Here is a 12,713-nt window from a genome sequence, read left to right as displayed (position 1 = left end):
CTTGCTAATCTTTCCCCTGAAAAGCGTATCCCTGACAGTGATCAATCTCACTCCTCACACGGTTTAAAAACAGATTCTCATTTAGCAATAAACAGTAAGCAAATTTCCGTGCCATTAAATACTCCTGCCATCACAGCGCGCTCTCGCTCTCACGCCGACTCAGAGAGGCAGGCTCAACGCACCACAGCTTACTGAACCAATTCCCTCTTGTGGGTGTTTGGGTTGGTTCCAGCTTTCATGGGTTCATCAAGTGGTCCCTCCCAGAGAAGAACGCCCCTGGAGAAAGGGCTCACTCTCCTGCAAATGGCAGTTCTCCGGCTCAACAGTTTTAAGACCCAGCATCCACTGAGGACAATTGTGACGCTCTGCTCCATCACCCTCTAATCCCCATGCCCGAACCTCGCTCCCAGTCTCCTCTTGTCTTTGAGCCACTGTTTTTACTACTAACTCAACATTTTCTAAGCTTTTCTCACAAATGTATTATTTAAAAAAAAAAACAAAACAGCTTTGGACACTAGAGATCTAGCTCAGCGGAACACTGCATAATTATCATATACAGTACTTACCAAGTATGTACTCATATTTGAGTGCTTGACCCATATGGAGTGGTGCTATTAGGAGATGTGGCCTTGCTGGAGTGGGTGTGGCCTTGATGAAGTGGGTGTGGCCTTATTGGAGTAGGTGTGGCCTTGTTGGAGTAAGTATGTTACTGTGTAGGTGGGCTTTGAGGTCTTATATGCTCAAGCTATGCCCAGTGTGACACACAGTCTCCTCCTGCTGCCTGCGAATCAAGATGTAGAACTCTCAGCTCCTTCTCTAACACTATGTCTGCCTGCATGCTGCCATGATTTGATGATAATAGACTAAATTTCTGAAACTGTAAGCCAGCCCTAATTAAATGTTTTCATTTATAAGAGTTGGCGTGGTCATTGTCTCTTCACAGCAATGAAACCCTAACTAAGACAGCATATGAGGTGTTGGGATCTATTCCCAGCACCAACTACTCACAGAACTAGCACCATTTTCTTGCAGAAAAGTGACAAGCTTTTCTTTGTTTTTTGTTAGTTTAGCAATGACCATTGATGTAGTAACTAGACTCTTTCCTCTTCCTTTCTGCATTATTTCGTATGCGCACTTCCAAGACGCGCTGCCCTCCATATCTGTATGTCCGTCCCAGGTGGGTACAAGCTGTCCTTTGTCGATAGAATGTCTCCTTTGTATTTCTTTACTTTCTGATGAGACTCAGCATTGCTTTGAGTGATCTCATGGTAGTTGGGTTTCCTTGTGAGTCAGCTGGGAATGTCCTTGGCCCTTTCAGCCCAGGACTCTGCTGTTGCTGCTCCACACCCCTCTGTAGCCAGTACATACTTGGCAGGGTGAGTTTCTTCTTTTGTTAAAGTTCCCTCAGCACTGATGTGGTTTGGTGTTTAGGAGTCCCTCCTCACACCTTGTCCAGTTTTCTACTTTGTTGGTCTATAGAAAAGCTATTTTTTGACATTTTGTACGGTAATAGTCTTGCTTACTGAATATTTTATATGTGCTAATAAACATGTTTTGGTTGATCTGCTTGCATGCTCTTCTCTGTGTGTGCCTTATGTGTGGGCATGAGTGTGTTCAGGTGTACACATACATACACATGTGTGTGTTCAGGTGTACACATACACACATACATGTGCAGATGCATGAAGAGACCAGAAGCTGACAATGGCATTTTCCTCATCTCTCTCCAGCTTATTCTTTGAGACAAAACCTCTCTCGAAACCCAGATCTCACCCATGCAGCTAGATTTGCCCAGTTTGGCTTGAGGGACCCTCCTGCCTAGGCCTCCCCAGCTCTGGGGCTACAGATATACAGTTGGCTTTTGACCTGTGTGCTAAGAGCCGAATCACAGGCCCTCAGACAAGCGCAGCAAACACCTCACACGTTGAGCCATTTCCACAGTGTCTGTGTTTTCTAACAGATAGTGATTGATCAACCCAAGTTTTTAAGAATTTATTTTTGTGTGTGCATGTGTGCGAGCGCAGACGTTCACATACACCATGTGTGTAAGAGCTTGCAGAGGTCATTAATGAGCCAACATATGTGTGCTGGGAACTGAACCTGGGTCCTCTGCAAAGGACAGTAAGTGCTCTTAACCACTGAGCCGTCTCTCCAGCCCTGTCGTTTGGGGATTTTTAAGATATGAGTTGTTTGGATTTCCTGTTTCTGTCTGAGCCCAATTTATAAGACTTCTCAGAGAAGGGAGAACATTTCTGGGGTCCCTTTGGCCTCAGGCTCCCTCACACACAAAGGTGCACCTATAAACTTGCATCCACGAGACACTCGCAGGGGCTCCCGGCCTCCCCCTCATCTCCCAGGCATTCCCTGGTGAGTACTTTAGTACTTTTAGGAGAATGAGTTTGCTGTGTGGCTTTGTCCCTTCCGAGTCCTCTTTGGTTCTGCTACTGAGAAGCATCCTTTGGTCCTTCTGCTTCCTGGAAAGGGCCAACCTTAAACAAGTGTGGGAGGAGGGATCCGCAGTGACTGAACATCGTCTAATTCAGAGATTGCTAGAGAGATCACCTGGCTTCAGATCGGAAGCCACATTCTGCAGTTGGCTTCATCGGTAATGAGGCTGACATGCTGACCCCCTAGGTCTGGTACCTCCTTTCAATTGGTTCCAAACCAAGACAGGCAGGAAATGGGGACAGTGAGCTGCTTTCTTTTTCCTTTTGACAGTAGTAAAAAATATATCCACACACTGGATAAGATGCTGGCGATTTCGTTCACAGAGATAGCCTCTCTCATACTTTTATTCTAGCTTATTACAAGCTGAAAAGGAGATGGGTATTAAATATTATCAAATGGCACTGGCAAGACTTGTTTTGACTACTTTTAATTATGTGTACATGTGTGTCTGTAAGAGGGTATGTACACAGGAATTCAGGTGCCCATGGAGGTCAGAAAAGGATGTCAGATCCCCTGTGTCAATTTCTCAGCTGCTCTGTGCAGATCTTGTCTGCTGGTCCTGCTATCTGAGGACCTGAAAGAACGGGGCAGACTACAGTCTGAGGCTGTAGACAGCTTACTTCAGCTTTAGTGTTCTTTTATACATGAGTGTAACAAAGAAAGCAATGATTCAAGGAAGGTTGTTTGAGTTCAGAAAAACATGTAAATTAATGCCAGGAAGCCCATACTAAATATTAGTAGAGCAGCCCTTTCCCAGAATTTTCTCAGGACAGAGCAATGGAAATGTAATTGTCTGGCATGAAAGCGAGGCAGAAGGCCAAATCCACATTCAGGGTACACTGGTCAGATTGGATTCAATAGATATGTTCTGATGTCCAACAAGAATAAAGTGTCTTATAAATTGAAGGTAAATGTTTGTCACACAAGGCAGGAAATTAAGTCCAAGAACAATCCAGGGACCAAAATGAATCTGAGGTAAAAGACCCTCTGCCTTTTTTCTTGGAGCCTCTCCCACAGTTCCCCAAGGCCTTGTTCACCATGCTCCACGCCTTTGACCGTGTTCCAAAACCCTGCAGCTGGAGTGACAGGCTGTTGTGAGTCACTATATGGCCGCTGGACAGTGAGGCAGGGTCCTCTGGAAGCACAGCAGTGTGCTGCCTAGTTTCATGTCAGGTTGACACACGCTAGAGTTGTCTGAGAGGAGGTAAGCTCCATTGAGAGGATGCCCTGCACATGATCTCGTAGTAAATCCCACAGGGCATTTTTCTTCATTTCTAATTGATGTGGGTGGGCACAGCCTATGGTTGGTAGTGCCACCCTTAGGCTGGTGGTCCTGGGTTCTATAAGAAAGCAGGCTGAGCAGCAAGCTAATCAGCAACTCTCCTCCACGGCTTCTCCATCAGCTCCTGCCTCCAGACTCCACAGCCACTCCATCAGCTCCTGACTCCCAGTTCCTGCCCTGCTTGAGTTCCTGTCTTGGCTTCCTTCAGTGATGAACAGTGCTGTAGAAGCATAAGCTAAATAAACCCTTTCCTCCCCAAGATGCTTTTGGTCATGGTGTTTCATCACAGCAATGGTCACCCTAACTAGGACAAAGCAGTGTGACTTCTGTCACTGACTTCCTGCCTGGTTCCTAATGAGCCAAGTGAGAAAGCAAAAGTCCCTGCTCCTGGGCTCTGAGAAAACAAAACACAATGACACCCACATGGCTTTAGAAAACTGCAGGCACATGCCAGAGCTGTCACCAGCCAGAGTTGTCATCAGCCCACCATATAAGATTTGTAATGTTCTTAGCACAGCAAGGGAACCTGGCCTCAGTCAGGATTCCAAAGGGGTTTACCAGTGAAGTGTGGTAGTCAACAGGAGGCTGAGGCAGGAGGATCACCATGAATTCAAGACCATCCCAGACTCCCCTGTCTTGAAACAGTAAGTGAGGGATGGGTCTGGTAGAAAATCCAGAGGTTTGCTTATCTGGTCTCCATCTAGGCATTGCTTAGATCTTCAGAGTCAAGCCACTCAGAGTCACCAGAAACCCCTAACATGCCTGGATGGTGTCACAGCCCACCAAAAAACACAGAAAAAACTGAATGACCCTGCTCCCTCGTTACAAAAATAGCTGCCATGAAAACCATTTCACCACCCACTAGGATGATGGGCAAGCCAGTCCTGCCACAGAGCAGTGAACCCGTTCATTTTAATGCCTTGGTTGAAACTGTCACCTTTGACAAGGTGTGAGAGACACAGCTAGAAAGAATGATAGAGATGTTCAGTCAGATTGAGAAGTCCCTGGCTCCTCTGGCTCTCCATCAGGGATGCCAGTAGATTAGCCACTAGAAGGGTCAATTAGATTCTTCTTTGTTGCTATAATAAAATACCTGAAGCAAGTGACTTTATAAAGAAGAAAGTTTTCTTGTGTCCCAAGGTTCTGGAAGTACAAGATCAAAGGGTTTTACCTAGTGATGGCCTTCTTCTGATGGAGTTCCAAAGTGGCATGGCCATGTCTGGCAAGAGGCAGTGAGCATTGTGTGTGACTCTCTTTCTCTTACAAAGCCACTAAGACTCAATCATGGGGCCTGCGGTCCAATGGGTTTCATTCCAATCACTTCCCGGAAGTGACACCTTGAGCCTGTAACCCTAGCCCTAGAGAGGCTGAGGCAGGAAGAGGGCAAGTTTTAGCCAGACTGGACTAGATAGGGAGATCCTGTGCCACAGAGCTTTGTCAACATCCCAGCATTGGCTAAATTTAATCATAAATCTATGCAGACAAAGGTCTGAAGAGATAGCTCAGTCAGTGTAGTACCCGCCACACAAGCTTGAGGACTTGGGTTCTCTAGCACCCATGTGAAAGCTGGGCATAGTGCTAAGCCCTTCACTGGAGTGACAGACACAGGGCTTGCTAGTCAGCCAGGCCAGACGGAGCAGGGGATCCAGGGTAAGTGAAAGACCCGCTTCAGTAAATAAAGTAGAACCATTAAAAAACTAAAATCATCTGATGCTGACCTCTGACCTACAGAGCGAGACAGACAGACAGGCAGGCAGGCAGACAGACAGACAGAAAGAGACAGAGAGAGAGACAGAGTGACACACACATAGACACAGACACCTGTGCATGCACACCCACAGTGCACATGCACACACACGCAAACATATACATACATCACACACATACAAAGAGGAGAAAACCGAGTTACCCGCAAATACAGGGCTTTTGTTCCTACCCGAGATGGTTTAAAAGTTTAAAAAGATCAAGGATGCCTCACCCCATCAGAGGAAACCGGGATCTACCTGCCACGAGTGTCACACATACCGCAAACCTTTCAAAGACAGCCACTGAAGGAAAAAGCAAAATCCGTGGTGTCTAAGAAATAAGTGGGGTCAGGTACAGGGGCAGCTAGAGTGACTGACTTCCCTTCTCACATCATAAGGGGTGGGGACAAGGAAAGGTTCATCCACAAGAGAAAGAAGCAAAGACAAGGAATTGTCACACTGAAATAAAGAAATGCTTGTTGCCTTAAATATAATTTGCGTTACTTACATTTCAATTCCTAATTTATACATCACAGACTTGATAAAGGATTACATTATAACAGAATTAGCCAGGGTCATTAGCATACTGCATGTGCCGCTGATTAGCCACCCAGCAGATCGCTGGGTAATTAAGATCGGCGAGGGCCGTATTTTGAGACACTGTCATCCTATTATCTGCCTAACAAGTGTTGGGCCCTCACCTCCCTTCTGATTTGGGACTTGACAGCAGCCCTGCACAGTGCCACTGCTTCTATACAGTCCTTCCCCCATGTTCACTAGTCCCCGAGGCCACTCCCTGGCCTCACAACAAATCTTCTGCCTGTGAGAGCATACACTCAACACACTAAAGCCAACTCTGGGGATGGAGCCTGGTGGATAGAGCACTTGCCTAGCATTGGGAGGAACTGAATTCCATCTGCAGCCCCACATAAATCTAGAGATAGTGGCACGAGACTGTCATCCCAGCACTCGGGAGGAGGAGGAGGCAGGAGGATTGGGAGTTTGAGGCCATCCTGGACCACATGTCTATAAATCAAACAGTAAATACATAACACAGACTATCAGCATATGCCCTGCCTCAATACAGCAGAAGGCCCAAGACCAGCTCAGGTATTACTGTGAACTTCAACAACATCTTTGAGCTGTGCGTAAGGCACATGACTGTCATCAATCCAGAGGCTGAGGCAGGAGGATGAGTTCAGCCCAAGCTACTTAGTGGTGTGGTTTCGGTGTAAAATGTTCCCGAAGGCTCGTGTGTTTGAATAACTGGTCCCCAGTTGGTGACATTGTTGTGGAAGATTGTGGAGAGTCAATGGAAGAAGTGAGACATAGGGGCTGGCCTCATCCCCTGTCCTCTCTGCTTGATGCTACATGACTGTGGAGGTCATGTGACCAGCTACCTCATGCTCCTGTCACCATGGTTTCCCAATGTGATGGACTGTAGCCCCTCCAACTATGAGCCAAAATCAGCCCTCCCTTAAGTTGCTTCCAGTCAGGTATTTGGTCACAGCAGTGAGAAACGTTAATTGATCCAACCCTCTCAAACAAAGTCACCTCTAAAGAGCTTTGCTACTTCTGCAAATACACAGAATGGGCCAGTGGCCATCTCTCCAGCAGCCTGCACAGTAGGCCCTGGAGGAGGCCTCCTCAGCCCTGAAGGCAAGGTGGAAGCAGCTTGTCCCTCCCAGCTGACAGTAACCCAGCCCTGATTCTATTTATAGCCATCCGTCCTGCTCTGGGGACAGGGCTAACTTTGGGCATGCATTAGAGGAAGAGAAGAAGGCTGGCCCTGCACAGGGAGAGATACCACAATGTCCAGCTGGGACTCGCCCCCAGATTACCCCCTCAGCTCAGACATAGTGAGGAGATTAAAGTCTGCTCTGGCCACTGGGGACGAGGACACTGTACAGAAGCTGATCTGCACTGAGGTGGAGCCTGTGGACGCTGTAATAGAACTCGCTAATGATGACTGGATGAAGGAGCCCTCAGCCGAGCTGCCCACGGGTGTACTGCTAGGTAACCACAGGAGGCCACAGGCCAATTACTAATGCATATTGGGGTCTGCCCTGGAGACAGGGGCAAGGGTTCCAACAGGGTGACATACCCTTGTTATCCATTTCTTATATAGGTGTTAAACTAAATAACTAATGGAGAGACACTCCAAGACAGCAGCTGTGTTGGCAGGTAGACACTGTGTTGGCAGTACTTTGTGGGTATGTTCAAGGGTGGGTGACAAGGAGAAGCTGTAAAGATATGTCTTAGTTAGGGTTTCTACTGCTGTGAAGAGACACCATGACCATGGCAACTCTTATAAAGGCAAACATGTAATTGGAACTGGCTTACAATTCAGAGGTTTAGTCCATTATTGTCATGGCGGAGAACATGGTGGCTTGCAGGCAGACACGGTGCCAGAGAGGTAGCTGAGAGTTCTACATCTGGTTTGGCAGGCAGCAGGAAGAAAGAGAGAAACACTGGGCCTGGCTTGAGCTCTGAAGCTTCAAAGCCCACCCCCCAGTGACACACTTCCTCCAACAAGGCCATCCCTACTCCAACAAGGTCATGCCTCCTAATAGGGCCGCTCCCTATGGGCCTATGGGGGTCATTTTCACTCAAACCACAAGTAGCCAAGAACTACCAGAGACAACGGTGCAAAGATACTTAGTTACAGTGAGGGTTCAGCTGTCACTGGGTGATAGAGTGCTTGCTTAGAGTGTCCAGGACTCTGGGCTCCATCCCCACAACTGCAGAATAAATATGTAAGTCACCAGGGCCACATCTGTTTGGACTAAACAGGCAGCCACTAGACAGACTACTTACAGAAGCACTTCCTTGTATCAGGTCTTGGTGGCTTTTGCTCTGACAGTTTCTGTGAGTTGTAGATACCAAGAATGAGAGAGCGGTCCCCTCTGGTGCACTGTGGTACTGTTCTTAGGATTTGGCACAGGTGAAGTCATCTTCAGCAACACTTATACACATGCATATCACACGTGCTGAGGGCATGTGTGTGTGTTGCCTTGGCCCAAGTTCAGCATCACACAAAATAATTGAGAGAAAAGCAGAGTTTCTGCTCTGCCCCAGGACCAGCTATCCTCACGTCCATTTCTCTCTTCCCCTATTTGAGAGGTATAAATTTCACAGGCCCACTGCTACATCACAGGGGTCATTTGATGGTCATTTTTCATATCCAGAAAGATCGACAGTAGGGGCTGGAGAGACGGCTCCGTGGTTAAGAGCATATGCTGCTCTTAACCCAAGGACCCAAGTTGAGTTCCCAGCTACAAGTCAGACAGCACACAACTGCCTATTAACTCTAGTTCTGAAGATCTGGCACCCTCTTCTGGTCTCTACAGTCACTGCACTTACACTTACAAATTCATGCATGCACACACATTTATTTATTAACTATGCATGTACATGCATAATTAAAAATAAAATAAATCTATGTAGCTGCCTGGGTTTTCTAAACCCATCACATATGGTGATTAGCCACAAAACCCTTAAACCAAATGCCTGAGGAAGAATGTCCTAATGTTACTGGGTTTTTTTAAAGATTTATTTATTTATTATATGTAAGTACACTGTAGCTGTTTTCAGACACACCAGAAGAGGACATCTGATCTCATTGCAGATGGCTGTGAGCCACTGTGTGGTTTCTAGGATTTGAACTCAGGACCTTCAGAAGAGCAGTCAGTGCTTTTAACCACTGAGCCAACTCTCCAGCTCTCGCTCTGGCCCCACTCACTCCAGTCCTACTTGCTTGCTCTGCCCCGCTCGCTGTAGTTATCTTCAGACATCCCAGAAGAGGGCATCAGATCTCATTATGGATGGTTGTGAGCCACCATGTGGTTGCTGGGATTTGAACTCAGGACCTTCAGAAGAGCAGTCAGTGATCTTAACTGCTGAGCCATCTCTCCAGCCCTACCTATGCTACTGTTCTTATAAACAGTAGTGATCTAAGTTTTTGATACCATCTGTACGGTTTCATTCTTATACAGGCCTTCCCTTCACATAAGTCTCTGGGAGCCATATGGCTGGTACATGAATATGAATACGAAATTTTCTTGCGATGTGGTTCCACTATGCAAAAGGAAGTAAGGAAGCACGGTTTAGCATAGCCCCCACCAGCATGAAAATTACCAGTTTTGAGAATTCATAATGAAATTGACAGTTTAATAAGGATGCATGTGTGCAAGTGTGTGTGTGTGTGTGTGTGTGTGTGTGTGTGTGTGTAGAGAGAGAGAGAGAATGTGTGCATGTGTGTGTTCACATGGGTGCACATGGGGACAGGTGGCACATGTATAACTAGGGGGATGCATGTAGTGGGGGGAGTGACCAAGTGCCTGAGGAATACAGATATCAACCTCAGGTATTGTTCCTCAGGCTCCACCCACCTTGTTTTTGAGACAGGGTCTCTCACTGGCCTGGGCCTCACCATGTATGCTAGGTTGATGGTCCAGAGAGCCTAGGGGTCTACCCATCTCAGCCAACCCAGCCATGGGGTTACAAACATATACTGCCACACCCAGCATTTCAACATGGGTCCTAGGGACTGAACTTGGGGCCTCACAATTGCACAGAGAGCACCTTACTCACTGAGCCATCTCCCCTGCCCTTAACTCTTTCTTTTCTCACCAGACAAAGGACTTTGTTTGTCTTTGAAGTGTTCTCCCTTGTGTGACATGTCTGGGTGGGTCCATGGGCATTATTTCCCACGCCCTGGAATCCTTTTGGTCATTGTCACATAAGAAATACGGTCTCTTGGTTACATCTGCTACAAGGTTGCTCCTGACCTGTGGTTGACCTCTGACTGTAGTCAGCTGAGCCCTGAGCTCTAGTCTCTAGTCAGACTCCCCTATGTAGGTGTATCCATGTGCACACATGACATCACACATTCATGCACACACGTGTACATGTATGCACCAGCATGAGGAACATGCATGGGGATTGCTGCCAGGGAACAACTCTGAATGCATGAGAGGGGAAGTCCAAGGTTGAAACCTCTGAGGAATCCATCCCCATGCCCGAGACTGGAGCATCCTTGCTAGGCCAACATTCCCTGTGGTATTTAAGCTGCTTCTAGAGAGGTACTTCTTATTCCTCACATCTGGGCCCCCTCACTAGAAAGAAGGGGGACAGGGAAGAGACAGATAGACAGACAGACACTCAGAGGCAGACAGACAGACAGACAGGCAGGCAGGCAGACACTCAGAGACAGACATCCAAGGGGCCACCCCACCTCCTCTTCTGCAAAAAGAAATTCATCCTCCATCTTCATTTGTTACTGAAGAACATGGCTGTCTTTGTTTTCTGTTGTTGTAACAAAATATTTGGTGCTGGATCATTCATTACAAAGAAAAGAAGTATTTTAGCTCACAGTTTGAGAGCTTTACAGTCCAGTGTGCTAGACTGGGCAACTGAGCTGTTCATCCCCTTGGCTGGATTGTCACATGGCATGCGGTATCATGGTAGACCCAGGACAAAGTGATCTCATGGTGAGTCAGAAGTCAGAGACAGGACGAAGCCAGCCATGAATTTTAGCAAGCTTTCATTTTTCTTTCACATTATTTGTTTCTTTTTTCCAAGCTTTTTATGATCATACATTTATTATATATAATATTGGGTTCTATTATTATATTGTAGACATGTATATGTAATATATTTGGGTCATAATCACACCTTCTACCATCTCCTGACTGCCTTACACTCTTGCTGATCCTATTATTCTTCCCAGTCAGGTTGTCTTTGGAGTGTGTGCGTATTCGCGTGCATGTGTGCATGCACCTGCATTGTGTGTTTGTATCTGTCTGTCTGTCCTAATGAGTTTGATTAGTATTGCTCACAGAAGCCTGGCCTCAAGGTGCTGAGATTCCAGGCATGTGCCACCCACTGTGCCTGGCTTTTCACATGCATGTTCAGGATTTGAACTCAGATCCTCATGAGTATGCAGCAAGCCCTCTACCCCCGAGCTGTCTCCCTGTGCTTTCCTCCCCCTCCGGGATGCCACCAGATATTCTAAACTCACACACCCATCCCTGGCCTCACTCATTATATCCAGTGCCTGCACAGGGCCTCAGCCTTGAGGGGAAGCTCAGATGTGGAGAACAGGGCTGCCACGGGCCAGCCAAGCTCCTCTGTTGGCCTTGCACTGGATCCTATTAACTGTGCTTTGCTACAGAGAAATGTTTCGTTCTGCTTCAAACCAAAGCCATCCTCCTACTATTGATTGTTCCTGACAATGGCATGATTCATCCTGGCTTCTTTCCCACACTGAATGGAACACAGAGAGAGGGGAAGGGGTAGCCGAGAGGAGGGTGTCAAGACCCATCTAACCCCTCAAATGCATCAACCGTACAATTTAGTAACCGCCATAATAGCACTACTCAAGAAACAACTGATTACTAATTGCTATTATTAAGGGTATCAGCATTCAGTGATTCAGCTGAGGGCACATCATATACAAGTCAAGATGCCACTTGAATTCCTGATGGAAATAGAGGAATGGATGTAGTGTGTTGTGTTTAGGGCAATGGTATTTAAGCATCCAGGGGAAAGCTGAAGAAAGACTAATTGGGCTGTTATTAAGAGATCTCCCCAGTAGCATCTATAGGTGGGAATGCGTGCACATAAACATGCAACAGACATGCATGTGCACATGTGTGAAAGTGGGGGCCAATTGTGAATGGGACTCAAGACAGGACGCTGAGGGCACCATGACATTTCACCATATCCAACAGGCCATGTCAGTCACACTTCCTTACACGTGGAGAGGGACACCACATGGGTCATTGAAGTTGAGAGAACACATGTGGCTCCTGCCACAAAAGAGACATACATGATGACCAGGCTGAGAGAGAAGGATGGCATCTCAGACCAGTGGTATAGTGGACCACTGTTAGACAAAGGCTTTCACTTTGCACTCTCTATGGAGCCTTGAACATGTCAGTCCATCCCTCTGAAGTTTAATTTCCTCACTGAAAAAGAAAATTAGGCCAGTCTGTGTCAACCCTAAGGCTTTCTGCAGACTGGGCTGACTAGGGTTCTGAGAGGACCTGTGCCAATGGAGATTGACATCAGCCATTCCCAGCTACCCTGCCTCACTGAGCAGTTCTCACAGGTCTGTGCAGACCATCCATACCCTGCCTTCAGCAGAAAGCTCCAATGACTGACTTTGCGTCACTGGGGAGTGGCACTTACTGTCTGAGTGGCTGGTAGGAAACAGGGTTACACATTCGTGTGCA

The 12,713-nt window shown here is 47.0% G+C and overlaps 1 protein-coding gene across 2 annotated transcripts in view; it reads left to right on the top strand.

Moving 5' to 3' along the window:
- The first annotated feature begins 7,282 nt into the window (after positions 1-7,282).
- Asb18 (ankyrin repeat and SOCS box containing 18) overlaps positions 7,283-12,713 on the top strand; it is a 63,375-nt gene continuing 57,944 nt past the window's right edge. For both annotated transcript variants that reach the window (XM_021174914.2, XM_021174906.3), the window contains exon 1: positions 7,283-7,491. In XM_021174914.2, coding sequence (XP_021030573.1) covers positions 7,287-7,491 — 205 coding nt within the window. In that variant the 5' untranslated portion in view covers positions 7,283-7,286. The remainder of the gene's footprint in view (positions 7,492-12,713) is intronic.

Source organism: Mus caroli, unplaced genomic scaffold (assembly GCF_978045245.1).
Source record: "Mus caroli unplaced genomic scaffold, Mus_caroli_1 scaffold_1, whole genome shotgun sequence".
NCBI classification, from domain to species: domain Eukaryota; kingdom Metazoa; phylum Chordata; class Mammalia; order Rodentia; family Muridae; genus Mus; species Mus caroli.
Note: the sequence above shows the minus strand (reverse complement) of the source record. Positions and strands in the feature narration are given on the sequence as shown.